Source organism: Hemitrygon akajei, chromosome 7 (genome assembly GCF_048418815.1).
Source record: "Hemitrygon akajei chromosome 7, sHemAka1.3, whole genome shotgun sequence".
Lineage (NCBI taxonomy): Eukaryota > Metazoa > Chordata > Chondrichthyes > Myliobatiformes > Dasyatidae > Hemitrygon > Hemitrygon akajei.
Genome location: NC_133130.1, coordinates 185,345,867 through 185,366,724, shown reverse-complemented (window position 1 = coordinate 185,366,724; position 20,858 = coordinate 185,345,867). Strand labels below are relative to the sequence as shown.

The window sequence follows — 20,858 nt, the reverse complement described above, 5'->3', positions numbered from 1 at the left end:
ACTGTGTACTGTACCAGCAGTTTATGGTCAAAATGACAATAAAAGCAACTTGAATTTGAACTTGAACATCAGCCCAGTTGGAGTGACAGTGACAGGGATCCCCAGAAAGTTCAGGACTTTCACATTTGTATGCCTAACCTTCAAAACTGTTTTAGATTGTCAATCTGAACCTCTCTGCAATAGAATTGTGCACCATCAGTCTAAACTTGTACAAAAACAGCACTCCTTCACCATAACAACACACACAAAATGCTGGTGGAACACAGCAGGCCAGGCAGCATCCATAAGGAGAAGCACTGTCAACGTTTCAGGTTGAGAACCTTCATCAGGACCATACCCCCTTCACCATACCCCATCCCCTTTTCCCTCTTTTACCTGATCTCCTTACCTGCCCTCACCTCCCTCTGGTGCTCCTCCCCCACCTTTTCTTTTTTCCATGGCCTTCTGTCCTCTCCTATCAGACTCCCCCTTCTTTTTCACCAATCAACTTCCCAGCTCTTTACTTCACCTCTCCCATTCCTGGTTTCACCTGTCACCTTGTGTCTCTCCCTCCCCTCCCCCCACCTTTCAAATATACTCCTTATCTTTTTTTTCTCTCCAGTCCTGATGAAGGCTCTCGCTCCGAAACGTCGACTGTACTCTTTTCCATAGATGCTGCCTGGCCTGCTGCGTTCCTCCAGGATTTGTGTGTGTTGCTTGGATTTCCATCATCTGCAGGTTTTCTCTTGTTTGTGAAAAGATGTGAGGTGGATGCAATTAACCAGTACTAAGCAAAAATCAATTCCAAAGAAAATGTTTCCAATAAAAACTATTAAAAGACACGCAGCAGAAACATGTTGCCTCGGTTTGATGAAAGTAGTTCACCAAATAAACCCAATATCACTTCACCAAAACACAAAATCACATTGCACTTCACTGGTCCAGCCCCCTACAATTACAGTCGAGTTGGCATTGAAATAGGTTAAATTGCCCACAAGTGGGGGTAAAAAATATGCAAATTGCCCAAAGGAGGAATTATAAGCAATTCTTGCACAGATAGTTCCCATTGTCTTGCAGTATAGCAATGTCACAATAGCGAATTAGACGAAGACAAAGAATAACACACACAAAATGCTGGAGGAACTCAGAAGGTGAAGCAGCACCAAGAGGAATAGAGTTCTGATAAAGGTCTTGGCCCAAAACATCGACTGCTTATTCCTTTCCATAGATGCTGCCTGACCTGCTAGTTCCTCCAGCATTTTGTGTGTGTTGTTCTGGATTTCCAGCATCTGCCGAATCTCTTGTGTTTAAGACCAAGGATACATGGGTAACTATCTTCCAGCAAACAAATGAAACAGAACCATCTTGTTCAGATAGACTTTTCATAGGCAATAACTTTTTGGATGTTAAATGTAGTTTTTGACTTAGAATCACATTACAAATTAAACCATACAGAATTAAACATGTTTAAAAAGGTACAATGGAAGTGGGGTTTCATTTACTCCATCAGTTAAGTATTCGATCACGAATCTACTGTGTATCTGGCAGATGAGCGAATGTACTGAATGTTTTACTTAAATAAAATCACCCATAACAGAATTACAGAGCTTCAGTGTTTGAAAGCACTGCAAATTTTAAATCACATATATCAAACAAGGACAATAACCCATTATAGGAATATGTAGAGACTTAAGTAATTGATAAACTATTATGTCTTTCATCAGCAAAGACACCGATTTTTCTGTTTATTTCATTTGTAAACAGTTTCCTAGCACAGTTTTGGGCAATTTCACAATTTTATATTGTAAGGTGCAATCATGCAGGCTTCTCCAAGAACTAGTCACTAAACAAGACCTAAGAGGAAACTGCCACCCATACATTGTGAAGGGTATCAGTCCTTAAAGAGTCTCCTCACTGAAGAGAAGGCACTAGACAGCTAGATAAAAATCTGCCTGAGGTGAGGGGCAACTTGGCAGAGAGGGAGGGGGAGAAATGGAAAGTTTTGCACTATATGAGAACTTCACTAGGGTGGCCTGCCCTGATTGAATCCTGTGCCTTGAGTGTCCCCACACCATGGTAAGGTGAAGTGATGAACAGCACAGAGCTCTCAGTATGTAACACCATAGAAAATCATAGATAATCTGCATGGAACAACCAGTGCTGCGGACTCAGCTTTCAAATAGACTGGCAGATGCTGTGATCAGAATCAGAATCAGATACTCATGATAGAATAGAGCCCCTTCAACTGGTGACCTCAGCATGATGTCCTTTTTTATTGTGTATCAGATTTCATCAAAGGTCACAGTTATAGCCACAAGTTTCAATTTATGGCAGTACTTGAGGAAATATGTGGCATGTAACACATGACTTTGCTGAGTACGTCTGACTTCAGCAAAGTGTCAGCCAGACAAACTTGAATTATATATGGGAGGGTTTCATCCAACTTTCCAACAGATACAGCTTTATCCAGGATTGATCGCAGTCGAAACTGAGTTAGATTGCTTTTCTGTGTGATTCGCCCTCAAAACCCCAATGCTAATGGATTTAATTTCTGTCAAATGCTGAAAAATAAAAGACCCTCAGCAACAGCATTCTGAAGAGGAACATCATGCAACATTTATCTCTCAAAAAAAAAGAATTAACTGATTACATGAACCCTCCCTGAGGGAGCTCAGTGCTCAAGCAGGGGTTAAACTAAAATACTTCAAACCAAAAACTACAACATACTTTTGGACGTACCAACCATAATGGAATGTGTATTAAGGAACAACATTTTTAATATAATTTATAATCCTTAACAGCATTAAACACTTCCAGGGGTTGAACCATACAGACAATTTGGATTAGCAGCCTTTTTCAGAGAAGTAAACATTTCCCAGGGGTCTCCGCACAATGAAACGCTCTTGCAGAATATTCCAGAATGAAGCAAGCACGAAGACCACTTGACAGCATCATTCATTGCAACCAGAAATCAGAATTAAAGATGGTTTATCCAGGTTCCCTGACGCTGGGCAAGTTTCCCCAGGGAGCAGTTGGAGAGTCTCTATGTGCTATCCCAGACTTCACACGGTAACCATGTAATAGTCTTATCCAGCCCACTGAAGGATGATAAAATTGTCATTTTATTTCATCACCTGGTGCTGATCACCACTCAGCACCAGCTGTTAACGTGTGTGTGAAAGTCAAGTCAGGACACATTTAGGCCATGAGGCAATTTCAGTTGACTACTCCGGCAGTGCTCTCTTATTGATGGCCGCTTGGATGAGAGACTAGGGGAGCCAACACAAACATTGTGGGCTGAAGGGCCTGTGATGTGCTGTAGATTTCTATGTTCTATAATAATCTCAGAGCAGCATTTGGCTACTGAACTGCATGCTGGAGGAAATGGCTTTTCACTGCCCTCTTCATCGATTCCTCCAAGAGGACCATAACCTTGTCGTTGGGTTTGGAGACTTGCATGCCTCAATGACCTGGAGAACTATGTTGGCTGGAGTCAGGGCTTTATGTCTTGGCTCTTCGTAGGGTCACCCATGCCAAACAGGTCAAAAGGTAGTGGCCAGACTAAGAGTGGTCCACCGGTCCCTCAGGTTCTAGGGTTCAGCTCAGGGCTAACAACCCTGACTAGTAAAACAAAACTGTTATGAAAAAAGCAATGAAGAATCCTTCTACACCTGAGTGTGATGGTATTCCCGAGTCTCCATCAGGGACTTGCATGACTGACAGTAGTGAAAACCAAGAGGAAGCTACTGACATGATGAAGGAAGCCTGGCAAAGGACAGACAGTGATGGAGGACCTTCATTGTTGCCCTAACTGCCAGTGACATAACAGGCAGTAATGAGATTTTAGGTATAAGATCTCCCATTAATCTCCTCTGCTGAAAAGGGACACATCACCTTCACCAGATACCTTCATCCCTGCCGTCACCCTAGTAAACTGCCTAAGACCGAGATGGGCTCCTTATTTCTCAGTTCCCCTATTAACAAAGCCGAGTATCCCATATAGTCTCCCCTCAAAATGCCTTCTCAACCCCTCTGTGCCTCACCACCAACCCCTCAAAATTGTAACATTAAATTACACTGTCTCCTCACATTGCTTTCCCCAACTGCATCTCTTCTGAATTACTCACCAAACCTACTCCGCCCATTCGACTGGCTCTCTCTGTCCTCCTAAAGACCACCCTCGCTCAGTACTTTCTGTGCTGATAGGTTTTGCATCTTTCATAAACTATGCAATTGTTCTCCCTGTATCTTCAAGTCAAGTCAAGTCACTTTATTGTCATTTCAACCATAACTGCTGGTACAGTACAGAGTAAAAACGAAACAATGTTCCTCCAGGACCATGTTGCTACATGAAACAACACAAAACTACACCAGACTACCTGAAACAACACAAAACTACACTAGACCTACACGGGACCACATAAAGTGCACAAAACAGTGCAAGACAATACAATAATTAATAAACAAGACAATAGGCACAGTAAAGGGCAAATTACAATATAATAATAAATGATGTAAATGTAAACAATGTTTCAGCAGGAATTGAGAAAGAAATGAGCAAAAATTGCAAAGGGAGTGGAGTGGTGTTCAGGTGGGGTGGTGGTGGTGGTGGTGGTGGTGGTGGTGGTGGTGGTGGTGGTGGTGGTGTGTGTGTGTGTGTGTGTGTGTGTGTGTGTGTGTGTGTGTGTGTGTGTGTGTGTGTGTGTGTGTGTGTGTGTGTGTGTGTGTGTGTGTTAGCCTCAATATGTAGCTCACTAAACAATGGCCCTACTGTAGCCCCACTGTCCACCATTCCAGTCACCAGTAGTCTTTGCCCGTCAATCCTAGGCCTATTTTGTACACAAGTTATCACTGTACCTTTAATGCCATGTCCTTCTGCATTGTCAGTCGTTATAAAATAGCTTCATCCAAAACTTTTAGGAAGTCAACACATAAATGTCAACTACCGTATGTTGCCTCATCAATATTCAATCCCTGATTATAAAGGACAAGGCCAGGGATCCCTACCATAAACTGTCTCACTGCTCTATGAGTTGTCCCTTAATACCTTCTGAAAGTCACACACTCAGTCACACTGGCAACTGCTCTCTCGATATCACTCAGAGTCACAGAAAACTAACTTAATTTTCATTCTGAATATAAATTCTTGAAGGTGCCCTTATTAAAAGGGCTTTTCTTGTTTAACCTCCTTAACAAAGCATGTTTCAACATACTAGATTAACCAGACTCAAGGTGATGGAACTATAATCCTATAATGGTTTATGATCAGGCAGAAAAGGTACAAATTACATAGAAAAGTTGAGCTAAAGTATCTAGGGAAAGTTGCAAAATTCCTTCCCTGAAAAACATCAGTAAACATGCTCACTCTTTACGATAAAGCAATAGTTTTGGATAATTAATTTCCTAATCTCAGCCCAGATTTGTTAAATTCCATTTCACAATATAACATAGCAGGTAGTGGCCTGGGAAACAATGTCCTATGCTTCCCGTAACAAACCACATATTGTTGCCTAACCCTTCTCAGCTTAAAAAAATACAATTTAACCGCAGTTCTTCAAAAACCCTGGCTAAAACAAATATTTTCCCTGAACACCGACAAGGAACTTGGAGGAATTTCAAGGATCATATATCAGAAGGCATGTTTGGAAAATCTGTTTGTTCTGAGATTGTAACACTGGAGCTCTTGCCTTTTCCCTAGATACTGGAACAGAAGACCATGAATTGCCCTTCAGTCCAGTACAGGGAGAGCTGTTGTAGGAGGTGCCGTTAAACTGAGCTCTTCTATCCTCTTGCTCATGTTAAATAACTCCAGCAGCTGCCAGCTCCATGTGATACCCAGAAAGACAATTTCATTTACTTAGCACATACCAAGATCTCAGAGATTCCCCAAGAGGTGTTGGACCTACTCCGGGCTGCTTTGGGGGGTGTTCGGATCTGAGAATTTAATTTGGTTCAGAATGCTGTTGTTCGTTTCAATTGTTTGTATGATTTTTTTTTATTCTCTTGTGCATCAGGTGTTGGTCTTTATCTTTTTCCTCTTTCTTTAATTGGGTTCACTCAGGTTTCTTACTCTGCGGCTACCTGTAAGCAAGCAAACTTCAAGGTTATATAATTTATACGTTCTTCGATACTAAAAGTTCTTTGAATCTTTAAACCTTTATAAATTTACAAGGTTCTAAGTGTCTCTGAAATGTTGTAATGTAGGAAGCACAGAAGCCAAAGACTCCACAAGCAACATTGCCATAATGCCCATATTAATCGGTTGTATGTGGTATTGGTCAAGAAATAAGTAGCAGTCAACACTATCCATTCTTCTTGAGGTAGTGGCCATGGGGACTTTTTGCATCCACTGAGAGATGATCCAGATCAGATCTTTTCTTTGTCTGCCGCAAAAGACAGGATCTCCTGGTGGCCAACCATTTCAATTTGACTTCCCACTCTGGCATGTCTGTCCCTGGCCTCCTCTACTGCCAGGATGAGGTCAAACTCAGGTCGGAGGAGCAACACCGTATATTCCATCTAAAGAGCCTCCAATCTGATAGCACAAATGTTGATTTCTCCAATTACTGCTACTTATGCTCTTCTCCCCCTCCTGTATTTTTCCATTTTCTATTTCCCATGCTGGCTAACCTCTCACCTTCTCTTCTCCTCGCCAGAACATTATTTCTTTCTGGTTCCCTTCATTCCTCTCCAATCAGATTCCTTCTTCTTCAGCCCTTGACCTCTTCCACCTGTCACCACCCAGCTTCTTATATTATCTCCCCACCCCAACCCACCTAGCTTCCCCCTCACCTGGTCTCACCTATCACCTACCAGCTTGTACTAATCTCTTAGCCCCCCACTTCCTGATGAAGTCTTCACCAGTTGTGATGAAGGGTCTCAGCCCAAAACACTGGGTGCTTGTTCCCTTCTGTAGGTGCTACCTGACTCGTTGAGTTCTTCCAGCAGTTTCTGTGTGTTGTTCAAGCATCTGCAGAATCTCTTGAGTCCAGATCATGCCTGCCTTGTAACAGTGCTCAGCTTCCTGGCAGCTCGGAGGCAAGAGTGTCACCTATTGAGCAACGGCCGAGACATGTCAACTTGGCCAGCTCAGGGCTATGCAGAACATTCCACGATTCCCCCATGTGGACAGTTTCTGGTTAATGAACTCAACCGTGCATTCATGGCATCGGTCCAAGAAAACACATCATCCTGTGATGAAGTAAGAAATACCGGGCTGCTGTTGGGTAAACATTGTGCCAGTACTCAGATTGCAACAGACGCCAAGGTTCCTATAAAAAGCCCAGTGCCGCTAACTCTCTGCAGTTCGTTCACAACCAGGACAATGGCTGCTTCCACTGTGCTGGTCTTCGTTGCTATCAACCTGATTCAGTCGTTTGCTGCTACTCCCCCCAACTGCAAGATGCTCCAACCAAAAAAGATTGATCTGAAGAGTACGACGGTAAGACGATCATAAATCAATCTGAATAAAAAACGGAAATAGCTCACATTTTCGGAAAATTTTTCAAATCCTTTGTTTGTCTGAAAGTAGTTTCACAAGCAATAGAGGTTTCTGGTGTATGATCACTGTTGTATTGTATGAAGCATGGCTAAGTGGATACAGCTTGCTCTCACTAACAATGGGGTAATGACCAGATGATCTGTTACCAGTGAAAAGGGATAAGATTGAAACATTAGTCAGAATACAACGATAACTCTTCTTTACAAAGGTGCTATGAGATCACTGGTGACCATCTTAGAGGCGGCGATGGGTTAAAACTGCACTGAACTACAGCTCGAGTCACTTTGACTCAGGTTCACTGACTGAAATCTGAACCTTATTCTACCAACACTGTACAAATGGCTCGGTGTGTACCTGAATACTTGACCTTGATTCAAAACAGGGAAATCACTCCATTCTTGAGAGATGTTATTTCAGATGTAGCAGGTTGGTTTGGAGTCTTCTGGCATCGTGCCCAGCAATAAAATCAGCTGGACAATGGAACATTTTTCTCTTTTTTCTTGTGCATTTCTGTCCTTTAGTTACAAAAATGTTGCTGCTGGCAATGGGGTGGATTATTGGGCTGAGTTACAGATCCTGGAATGGGTAACAAAGTGCTTTTTCACTCCCCAATTGGCCTCGAGGAGACAGAGCACGAGGGAGGGTGTATCAGTCAACCTAAGACACGGACATTGGGGAGGGAGGCAAGTCACATGGGGAAACCTACAGGAGTACATTCAGCTAGACTTGGGATCACATTGGAAATGGGTATCCAGCTCTCAGCAAAGCTCTAGATAGTTGTTGTAGCCTGGTTCTGCTCTAGAGGGCTTCCTTTGCTGACTGGCTGATTTCTCCTGCCAATGAGGTGGTGGTGAGTAGTCACCCTGGAACCTGTTGTCATCGAAGAAGGTTGCTACATGCAAGCCTTTTTTGTACCTTCGGTGGTTATGTCACCAAACTCGTATGATGTGCCCCACAAGCCCACAAACAACACTGAAAGATCATCGCCCACAAAGTCCACTTACAATGATGATTTTTACTCCTCTTTATCTCCAACAGTTCTCTGGCAAATGGCACTTACTGCGCTGGGCAACTCAGTACAAGCCCTACCGAGAGGAGTTTGGCCAAGTGGACAATGCTTTCCTTGTGAACTCTCCTGTTGTCGAAAAGAACAAAACGCTGATGAAGGGCTACATGCGGATGTAAGTCCAACTGACTCCGTGCCTTCCCTTTCTTTCCCTTTGGCTCATTCAACCCCTTACCCCTATTGACAAACTGGCACAGTAGGTAGTACTTCTACGTCAGGCTTGAAGGGGATTGATGGGATTGCTCAGAGCTGGCAGGGACATGATGGGTCAAATAGCCTCTTTCAATGTCATATTAAATTTTTTAAAAAACACTAACTGTATCTATCTTCCTATTTCTATATCCTTGCCTCACCAAACTCTTTAAATTGAGAAACAAAAGATCAAAGACATTGAAATCAGGTGCAAAAATAAACGATCTATTGGTGGAACTCTGCAGGTCAGGCAGCATCTGTGAGAGAAATGGGCATTTGATGTTTTGGGTTGAAATCCTTCATCTGGACTTAAAAGAGTAGAGGGAAGATGGCCAGGACAATGAAATGAGGGGAAGGGATGAAAGAGAAGCTGGTGAGTGATGGATGGATCCAATTGAGAGGGGTGAAAGGCAGATGAATGAAGGGAGTGGAAATAGAGAGAAGAGTGCCGGCAAGTCATGGGGAAGAGGTTCATCATAGGGGTTAGGACTAATCTTCACCTGAATGCAAAGACATTAGAGCAACTCAGCTATGATCCACATGGAGGGGTGGGGGGGAGTCGTTCAACAATGAACTGATCCATCATATAAGCTCTGACCCTGGGGAGGGAGGCTGTGGGTGCTGGTGTTGGAAAACAATGGAACTAAGCAGTTACCATAGCAATAGTAAAGGATGTAATAAACTAGCAACACAGAATAGACTCAACAGTTCTCACTTTGACGTTAATTCTTATTTTTCCCAATCAACTAGAGGAGACAAATGCATCTCTGAGATGGAGGCCTACGATTTATCGAGAAACGGTGTGGATTTCACCAGTGAAGGTAAATACCAAGGTTAAAAGTAAACAGAAACGCAAAGGGTTGAGCATCTCAGTTCAGATGAGCCACAAGAACAGGATGGGTGGAAACATCACACTCATAAAACTCAGAGGAGCTTTCAAACTTGGGAAAATTATTAGCCACTCAGTTCTACCATTCAAGGTGATGATGTCAGATTAAGCTCATTTTTGCCTAGAAGCTAAAGCATTTTGTTTTCAGGCACCAATCATACAAAGTTCTCTTTTCTGCAGGTCTCAATAACCATCATTTCCACATAATATTTCACCATTAAAAATTGGACCGGGTAACTCCAAGTGCAATAGTCAACTGGGTATCTGATGTTTCACTGGCATCAGCTACATGTCCAATGACATTGTTGTCCACCAATCACCCATCTTTGCCCACAAGTATGGACATAAAATGGAACACCAAGCTCAACACACTAATAAAACGAGCAGCATATTATACTAGTTTTTCTTGCTGTGTTAAGGGACATTGTAATATCAGGAAACCTGGCTAGTCAGCTCAAATATTTCCAAAAAATATATATATACTTGTTCTTTGTAAAAATTTACTTGTTCAATCTCCATGTACGACCGAAGGAATCTGGAATATGATCTGTACAGCTTGCTTCCGTGAGTCAATTATATTACGTGCTGGATGGCCATCTCATAAACACAAGAGAGTCTGCAGATGCTGGAAATTCAGAGTAACACACACAAAATGCTTGAAGAACTCAGCAGGTCAGGCAGCACCCACAGAGAGGAATAAAGAGTTGATGTTTCAGGCCGAGAGCCTTTATTAAGACTCACTATGAAGGGTTTCGGCCTGAAATGTCGACCTTTCCACAGATGCTGCCTGACCTACTGAGCTCCTCCAGCATTTTGTGGATGGCTAGTTCTCCCAGCTTAGACATGCAGGTGTTAATGAGGGCTTTGCAGCATTGAGCAGAATGGAAGTGGATCTGCTGCTTCTGAGCTGTATGCCTTGGCCACTACCAGGTGCTCTGCTAGTTCTAAATTTTCTCTCTTCAAACATCACAGTAATGATATAAATAGCTTGCTAGTCTTATCACAGGGCACTTCAGCCAACTGCACTGGGTCAAGGGCCAACCAGTAAGGATGGCATAGTTCCTTAAAGGGCATTAATGAACCCAATGTTTTTTAATGGCAAAATGAGTTATGTGTTCATCATTATTTATTGTTTTACCTTGTACTGCCTCAATGCACTGTGTAATGAATTGATCTGTTTAAGGAGTACTTAAGCCAAACTTTTTACTGTACCACGGTACGCGTGACAATAATAAGCCAATTCCAATTTTTAAGTTCCAGATCATTAACTGAATTTAAATGCCATTGTTGCAGTGATGGGATTTGAACTCATGTCTCTTGACTAGCAATGCTAGGGTCTAAGTGCTGTGCACTACTTTAATCAATTTTCAGTAACGCGGTACATTTGATTCCTATTCCTAACCTGCAGCCGTATCTGAGTAAAAAAGTTCAAAGTTCCAAGTAAAAACAGCACCACATTCCATACTTTTTCTTCAACTTTGCTTCCTACTTGGGAAATTGTCAATTGGGTGAACTAAATCTTACTTCCTTTACTTGCAGCCATGCCATTTATGGTGTTCAGAATTCTCGACACAAAGATTCAAAATTCCTTGCTTTTCTACATTGAGGAGAAAAGAGAAGGCAAAATGTACCACACACTTTCCCTCTATGGTGAGTGCATGTTGCTTTATTCAGGAAAATGTTGAATGAAGAATATTTTCTAAGCCAAGAAATGCAGTGGGTCAGAGGTCTTATCCTATCTCCTATCCTGTCACCCCTCCAGCCCCCTCTGATTTTCATTCTTACGGCTCTCTGCTCCTTCAATCCTACTGTACATCCACCCTTCCACCTGTCTCTCTGCTCTTCATCCATTCTTCCCACTACACCTTTGGTTCCATCTCTACCCTCTTCCTTCTCCCCTTTCTCTTTGCTGTCTTGGTCCCTCCACCTATATCTCCTTTCCTCTTCCAACTTCCCCCTTTTACGTCTTTCACCCTTCCCTTACGGCACCACCTCTCCCTGCCCAGCTATCACAACTCCACCCTGCCTTTCCCCTTCCAATTCTTCCTTCCTCCATTAACCACCCCCAGAGCTCTGTCCTCACAGGCACTCCAGCCCCAGTGTCAGATATGCCTTCTAGCAGATGAGATGTGCCAAGGCTAATTCCTTTCAGCAATCTGCAAATCATAATCCACCTTAAGATTTATGACCAGGAAACAGAAACCATTTTATCTAACCCATGAACAGGTCGAAAGCCAATTGCAATGGAGAATGAGCTGAAGATCTTTGAAGAACAGGTGCAATGTGCAGGAATGAAGACGGATAGAATCATAGTGCTACCTCAATTGAAGGTTAGCTTCCTATTTTTTCCCCAACAGATATCATGTTTGCAACCTGAAAGCAGAACATTAATATAAATATAATATGTATATATTAATATATGATGTCTATATTATTTATATGATAGTTTGATCCGGTAATTCCAACCTACACCTCAATCAAGCTCTACAAGAGTATTGTCCATGCTCAATTTGCAGTGTCCTAACTATCAGACTACCCATCTTCACTGACCTACAGTATACTGTTTCCCAATCCCCGTCTTGAAACTCTGTTTTCAAGTTCTCCCTTTCTCTTTTCAGATCCGTGCACTCTTCTCTAATCCCAGCCACTTGAACCACTCTGATTTTTTAACATTCCGTGACTAATGACTGCACCTTCAGTTCCCTAAAACATCTAATTTTTTTCCAATCATAAGACTGAGTGCAATTAGGCAGAGATTTTGCTAAAATTATTGAAAGTCAGAGAGCATCTGAAGGGATTCCACCAATAATCTTCATTATGCAGCAGCCTGGCTCTTCCCAGATGCACATCTGAGAGAAAGGAACTAAAATCCATAAACACATGGTTCATACTGAACTAAAATACTTTATACTGTGGGTAAAGGCCATAAGACAAGGAGCTGAATTAGGCCATTTGAAATATCAATTCTGTTCAGCCATTCGATCACAGCTGATTTATTCCCCCTCAATCTTATTCTCCTGCCTTCTGCCTGTAACTATTGACACCCTTACTAATCAAGTCCTTAAAGAAATACCCATTGACTTGTCCTCCATAGCCATCTATGGCAATGAATTCCACAGATTCTGTCTGACTCCTAAATGGACATTGAACCCATGAACACTACCTCACTTTTTTATATTATTTCTGTTTTTGCACTATTTTTAATTTAACTATTTAATATACTTACTGTAATTGATTTATTTACTTTTCTGTATCATCATGTATTTCATTGTACTTCTGCCACTAAGTAAACAAATTTCACAACACATGATCCTGAGATTCACCACACTTTGGTTACAGAAATTCCCCCTCATCTCTGTATTTGAGGCTGTGCCCTGTGATCCTGCACTCTGGACCCTCTCCAATGCTAGCATATTCTTTCCTTAGATATGGCCCAGATCTACTCACAATACTCCGGATGTGATGGAAGCTGAAAGACCCAAGGGTGCACAAGTCACCCAAACCAGATGAACTGCACCCTAGGGTTCTGAACAAGGTAGCGGTAGAGATTGTGGAGGCATTAGCAATGATCTTTCAAAAATCATCGGACTCTGACATGGTGCCAGAGGACTGGAAAATTGCAAATGTCATTCCACTCTTCAAGAAAGGAGGAAAACAGCAAAAAGGAAACTGTAGACCAGTTAACCCGACCTTAGTGGTTGGGAAGATGTTGGAGTCAGTTGTTAAGGATGGGGTTATAGAGTACTTGGTGTCACCAGGACAAGTTAGGGCAAAGTCAGCATGGTTTCCTTAAGGGAAAATTTTGTCTGACAAACCTGTTGGAATTCTTTGAGGAGATTACATGTAGGATAGATAAAGGGGATGTAGTGAATGTTGTATATTTGGACTTTCAGAAGGCCTTTGACAAGGTGCCACACATGAAGCTGCTTATCAAATTAAGAGCCCATTGTATTACAGGAAAGTTACTAACATGGTTAGAGCATTGGCTGATTGGTAGGAAGCAGCAAGTGGGAATAAAAGGATTCTTTTCTGGTTGGCTGCCAGTGACGAGTGGTGCTCCACAGGGGTCAGTGTTGGGACCACTTCTTTTTATGTTGTACGTATATCAATGATTTGGATGATGGAATATCTAGATAGCTTTGTTGTCAAGTTTGCAGATGATATGAAGATTGGTGGAGGGGCATCTAGTATTGAAGAAACAGGTAGGCTGCAGAAGGTTTCCAACACATTAGGAGAACCAACAAAAGAGTGGCGAATGAAATACAATGTTGAAAGATGCAGTTATGCACTTTGGTAGTAGAAATAAATGTACAGACTATTTTCTAAGTGGGGAGAAAATCAAAAACCTGAGATGCAAAGGGATTTGGGAATCCTTGTGAAGAACACCCTAAAGGTTAACTGGCAGGTTAAGTCGGTGATGAGGAAGACAAATGCAAAGCTAGCAATCATTTTGAGAGAGCTATAATACAACAGCAGGGATGTGATGCTGAGGCTTTATAAGGCATTAGTGAGGCCTCACCTTGAGTATTGTGAACAGTTCTGGGCTCCTCATCTAAGAAAAGATATGTTGGCAATGGATAGGGTTCAGAGGCAGTTCACAAAGATGATTCCAGGAGTGAAAGGGTTATTGCGGAACATTTGATAGCTCTGGGTCTGTACTCGCTGGAATTTAGGTGGATGAGTGGGGATCTCATTGAAACCTTTCGAATGTTGAAAGGCCTAGATATAGTAGATGTGGAAAGGATATTCCCCATGGTGTGGGAGTTTATTACAAGAGGGCACAGCCTCAGGGTAAGGGGTGTTAATTTAAAACAGAGATGTGGAGAAATTCCTTTAGCCAGAGGGTGGTGAGTTTGTGGAATTTATTTCCACAGGCTGCTGTGGAGGACAGGTCATTGGGTGTATACAGGGCAGAGCTTGACAGGTTCCTGATTGGACACAGCTTTAAAGGTTACGGGGAGAAAGTTGGGGAGTGGGGCTGAGAGGGGGATAAAGAATCAGCCATGATTGTATGGTGGAGTAGACTCAATGGGCTGAATGGCCTAATTCTGCTCCTATGTCTTATGGGTTTATGGACTAATGCCCAATAAAGATTCAGCAGTGCTTTTATATTCTAGTCCTCTCAAAATGATTACTAACATTGCATCTGTCTTCCTTATTACGGATTCAATCTGCAAATTAACCTATCGGGATCCTACGCTATCACTCATAAATCACTCTGAGCTCTGAATGACTTTCAATTTAGAAAATAGCTTGTCTCTTTATTTCTTCTGCCACCTCTTCGCCCATCATTCCAACCCTGTCCAAGACCTTCTGCAGACCCCCTGCTTCCTCAACACTATCAACAGCTCCACCTTTCTTTATATCATCTGCAAAATTGGCCACAAAGACACAGGTAGATAGGGTAATTAAGAAAGCTTATGGGGTGTTAGCTTTCATAAGTCGAGGGATAGAGTTTAAGAGATGCAATGTAATGATGGAGCTCTATAAAACTCTGGTTAGGCCACACTTGGAGTACTGTGTCCAGTTCTGGTCGCCTCACTATAGGAAGGATGTGGAAGCACTGGAAAGGGTACAGAGGAGATTTACCAGGATGCTGCCTGGTTTAGAGAGTATAGATTATGATCAGAGATTAAGGGAGCTAGGGCTTTACTCTTTGGAGAGAAGGAGGATGAGAGGAGACATGATAGAGGTGTACAAGATATTAAGAGGAATAGACAGAATGGACAGCCAGCGCCTCTTCCCCAGGGCACCACTGCTCAGTACAAGAGGACATGGCTTTAAGGTAAGAGGAGGGAAGTTCAAGGGGGATATTAGAGGAAGGTGGTGATTGTGGGAGATTTTAATTTTCCACACATAGATTGGGAAGCTCATTCTGTAAAAGGGCTGGATGGTTTAGAGTTTGTGAAATGTGTGCAGGATAGCTTTTTGCAACAATACATAGAAGTACCGACTAGAGATGGGGCAGTGTTGGATCTCCTGTTAGGGAATGCGATAGGTCAGCTGACAGATGTATGTGTTGGGGAGCACTTCGGGTCCAGTGATCACAATAGCATTAGCTTCAATATAATTATGGAGAAGGACAGGACTGGACCTAGAGTTGAGATTTTTGATTGGAGAAAGGCTAACTTTGAGGAGATGCGCAGGGATTTAGAGAGAGTGGAATGGGTCAAGTTGTTTTATGGGAAGGATGTAATAGAGAAATGGAGGTCATTTAAGGGTGAAATTATGAGGGTACAGAATCTTTATGTTCCTGTTCGGTTGAAAGGAAAGGTTAAAGGTTTGAAAGCGCCATGGTTTTCAAGGGATATTAGAAACTTGGTTCGAAAAAAGAGGGATGTCTACAATAGATATAGGCAGCATGGAGTAAAGGAATTGCTCGAGGAATATAAAGAATGTAAAAGGAAACTTAAGAAAGAGATTAGAAAAGCTAAAAGAAGTTACGAGTTTGGTTTGGCAAATAAGGTGGAAGTAAATCCGAAAGGCTTCTACAGTTATATTAAAAGCAAGAGGATAGTGAGGGATAAAATTGGTCCCTTAGAGAATCAGGGTGGTCAGCTATGTGTGGAGCCGAGGGAGATGGGAGAGATTTTGAACGATTTCTTCTCTTCGGTATTCACTAAGGAGAAGGATATTGAATGGTGTAAGGTGTGGGAAACAAGTAAGGAAGTTATGGAACCTATGACAATTAAAGAGGTGGAAGTACTGGCGCTTTTAAGAAATTTAAAAGTGGATAAATCTCCGGGTCCTGACCGGATATTCCCCAGGACCTTGAGGGAAGTTTGTGTAGAGATAGCAGGAGCTCTGACGGAGATCTTTCAGATGTCATTAGAAACAGGGATTGTGCCGGAGGATTAGCGTATTGCTCATGTGGTTCCATTGTTTAAAAAGGGTTCTAGAAGTAAGCCTGGCAATTATAGACCTGTCAGTTTGACATCAGTGGTGGGTAAATTAATGGAAAGTATTCTTAGAGATAGTATTTATAATTATCTGGATAGACAGGATCTGATTAGGAGTAGCCAGCATGGATTTGTGCGTGGAAGGTCATGTTTGACAAACCTTATTGAATTTTTTGAAGTAGTTACGAGGAATGTTGACGAGGGTAAGGTAGTGGATGTAGTCTATATGGACTTCAGCAAGGCCTTTGACAAAGTTCCACATGGAAGGTTAGTTAAGAAGGTTCAGTCGTTAGGTATTAATGCTGGAGTAATAAAATGGATTCAACAGTGGCTAGATGGGAGATGCCAGAGAGTAGTGGTGGATAATTGTTTATCGGGATGGAGGCCGGTGACTAGCGGGGTGCCTCAGGGATCTGTTTTGGGCCCAATGTTGTTTGTAATATACATAAATGATCTGGATGATGGGGTGGTAAATTGGATTAGTAAGTATGCTGATGATACTAAGGTAGGAGGTGTTGTGGATAATGAGGTGGGTTTTCAAAGCTTGCAGGGAGATTTATGCCGGTTAGAAGAATGGGCTGAACGTTGGCAGATGGAGTTTAATGCTGAGAAGTGTGAGGTTCTACATTTTGGCAGGAATAATCCAAATAGAACATACAGGGTAAATGGTAGGGCATTGAGGAATGCAGTGGAACAGAGAGATCTAGGAATAACAGTGCATAGTTCCCTGAAGGTGGAGTCTCATGTAGATAGGGTGGTGAAGAAGGCTTTTGGAACGCTGGCCTTTATAAATCAGAGCATTGAGTACAGAAGTTGGGATGTAATGTTAAAATTGTACAAGGCATTGGTAAGGCCAAATTTGGAATATTGTGTACAGTTCTGGTCACCGAATTATAGGAAAGATATCAATAAATTAGAGAGAGTGCAGAGACGATTTACTAGGATGTTACCTGGGTTTCAGCACTTAAGTTACAGAGAAAGGTTGAACAAGTTAGGTCTCTATTCATTGGAGCGTAGAAGGTTGAGGGGGGATTTGATCGAGGTATTTAAAATGTTGAGAGGGATAGATAGAGTTGACGTGAATAGGCTGTTTCCATTGAGAGTAGGGGAGATTCAAACGAGGGGACATGATTTGAGAGTTAGGGGGCAAAAGTTTAAGGGAAACACGAGGGGGTATTTCTTTACTCAGAGAGTGATAGCTGTGTGGAATGAGCTTCCTGTAGAAGTAGTAGAGGCCAGTTCAGTTGTGTCATTTAAGGTAAAATTGGATAGGTATATGGATAGGAAAGGAGTGGAGGGTTATGGGCTGAGTGCGGGTAGGTGGGACTAGGTGAGATTAAGAGTTCGGCACGGACTAGGAGGGCCGGAATGGCCTGTTTCCGTGCTGTGATTGTTATATGGTTATATGGTTATATGGTTTTTCACTCAGAGAGTGGTTGGTGCGTGGAATGCACTGCCTGAGTCAGTGGTGAAGGCAGATACACTAGTGAAATTTAAGAGACTACTAGACAGGTATATGGAGGAATTTAAGGTGGGGGGTTATATGGGAGGCAAGGTTTGATGGTTGGCACAACATTGTTGGGCCTAAGGGCCTGTAATGTGCTGTACTATTCTATGTTCTATGTTCTAAGACATCAATTCCATCATCCAGATCATTGACATCCAACCAGCCCGAGTGTCTTATGCACCTCCAGATCTTTCAGCTTCCCAAGCATCTTTTCCTCAGTAATAGTGACTACACTCACTTTTGAACCCAACTCTCTTGAATTTCTGATATGCTGCTGGTGTCTTCCACAGTGAAAAATGCCAAAAGCATTTCTTCAGTTCATCTGCCATTACTTTGTCCCCCAGTACTACCTCTCCAGCGGCCTGGTGTCCACTCTTCCCTTGCTTTTACTCTTTATATATCTGAAAAAAACCCTTTTGGTATCCTCTTTTATATTATTAGGTAGCTTACCTTTATTTTTCATCTTTTCTCTCCTTAACACCTTGTTAATTGTCTTCTGTTGTTGTTTATTTAAAAGCTTCCCAATCCTTTCGCTTCCCACTTGTGTTTGCAATATTGTACGCACTCTTTTGCTTTTATGATGTCTTTGATTTCTCTTTTCACCCAAGGTTACCTCATTGTCCCTTTTGCTTTGCAATGAATTGATAATACTTCTTCCAAACTACTCCCTGAAACTCCAGCCATTGCTGCTCTACCATTATCCCTGGTAGGGTTCCCATTCAATCAACTTTGGCCAGCTCCCCTCTTATTCCTCTATTCAACAGTAAATTGCCTTTATTCAATAGAAATCTCCATACACCTGATTTTAGCTTCTCCCTCTCAAGCTGCAGGGTGAATCCTTTCACATTATGATTACTACTTTCTATAGGCACCTTCTCCTTAAATGAAATCTGGTTGCAGAAACACCAATGCCCTTGAATAGAAAATTCTGCCCAAAGTAGTTGGAATGGGCCAGTCTATTCTAAGTAAAGCCCTCCCCACCACTGAGCACATATACATGAAGCACTTTTGCAGGAAAACAGCATCCATCATCAGGAACGCCCACCAGCCAGGCCATGTTCTCTTCTTACTGCTGCCATCAGGAAGAAGGTACAGGAGCCTCAGGACTCTCAATACTGAAGTTCAAGAACAGTTATTACTCAACCATCAGACTCTTCAACCAATAGGGATAACTTCACTTGCCCCATCACTGAACTCTTCCCAACCTGATGACACATTTCACAGATTCTTCATCTCATGTTCTCAATATTTATTGCTTATTTACTTATTTTCATTATTTACTTTTCTTTTGTATTTGCACAATTTGTTGTCTTTTGCACATTGGCTGTTTGTCCACCTTGTTAGGTGCAGTCTTTCATTGATTCTATTATGGTTCTTAGATTTACTGAGTATGCACCTCAAAAAAACAAATCTCCGGGTTGTATATGACAACATATATGCATTTTGATAATACATTTATTTTGAACTTTGAACTTTGATTCACTATACAACACCAAATCCAGAATTGCCTTTTCCCTAATGTGCTCAACCACAAGCTGCTCTAAGAGGCTATTCAGTAGGCATTCTACAAATTCTTTCCCTTAGGATCCAGCACCAACCTTTATTTTCCCAGTCTAACTAAATCATGAAATCCCCCCATTGTCTTTTCTTATCTCCAGTTGTAATTTCTGCCCTACCACCTGGCTATTCCTCGGAGACCTGGATATAACACCCATCGTGTCTTTTTACCCTTGCAGATTCTTAATTCTATCCACAAGGATTCTACATTTTGTGATTCTATTATTTAGATTATTGGTATACTGTGATAGAACGAAAGCAGACGGTGGTATCATAAACGTGAATTTCATTGTTTTTCTTTCTTTCCATCAGGACGAGTGCAACCCAGAAGACACAGTGGAAGCCCTCAAATTAATATAAAAGCACCAAAAGAGGAGCTTTGGAAATATTTCTGTAATAATTCCAAGTTAGCACAGGTAGTTGTATTCATTTAGCATTAGTTCTAAAACCATTCCCTAACGAAATCTGCTTTCCCCAATCTGAGTGATGATCAGAAGTGATAAGTAGATTCTTATCTGTTATATGGTACATAGATTTGAACATGTCTACTTTGGAGAGGTGTTTTGACAAAAGGAGAAAGGAAAATTTTATTTTAAGCACAGTGATTTATAATGATCTGCATGGAGCTGACTGAAAGGCTGGTGAAAATTATGATGTTCAAAAGGAAAACGGATATATTCAGTATTACTTTCATAATAAAACTTTTCTCTGTATATTACTATACCACCAGTTATTTGTGTACGTATATATTAAAGGTGTTTGCACATCACATATTGCAGTGTTCCAAAGCATCTATTTTAAACTTAATAGTGGATGGATGTCCTTGCCTTAGAACCAGCTAGGCTTTACCCATAGCCCTCTATTTTTCTAAGCTCCATGTAGCCATCCAGGAGTCTCTTAAAAGACCCTATCGTTTCCGCCTCCACCACCGCTGACGGCAGCCCATTCCATGCACTCACCACTCTCTGCGTAAAAAATTTACCCCGACGTCTCCTCTGTACCTACTTCTATGCACCTTAAAACTATGCCATCTCATGCTAGCCATTTCAGCCTTGGGGAAAAGCCTCTAACTATCCACACGATCAATGCCTCATTATCTTGAGCACCTCTATCAGGTCACCTCTCATCCTCCGTCACTCCAAGGAGAAAAGGCCGAGTTCACTCAATCTATTCTCATAAAGCATGCTCCCCAATCCAGGCAACATCCTTGTAAATCTCCTCTGCACCCTTTCCACACCCTTCCTGTAGTGAGGTGACCAGAATTGAGC

The 20,858-nt window shown here is 42.0% G+C and overlaps 1 protein-coding gene across 1 annotated transcript; it reads left to right on the top strand.

The window, feature by feature from the left end:
- Positions 1-7,126: 7,126 nt before the first annotated feature.
- LOC140731280 (lipocalin-15-like) lies at positions 7,127-20,303 on the top strand. Its single transcript, XM_073052880.1, has 6 exons — positions 7,127-7,420; positions 8,519-8,661; positions 9,489-9,559; positions 11,167-11,277; positions 11,854-11,957; positions 19,903-20,303. Exons 1-6 carry the CDS (start codon positions 7,142-7,144, stop codon positions 19,948-19,950), a joined length of 756 nt encoding a protein of 251 aa, XP_072908981.1. The 5' UTR covers positions 7,127-7,141; the 3' UTR covers positions 19,951-20,303.
- Positions 20,304-20,858: the final 555 nt, after the last annotated feature.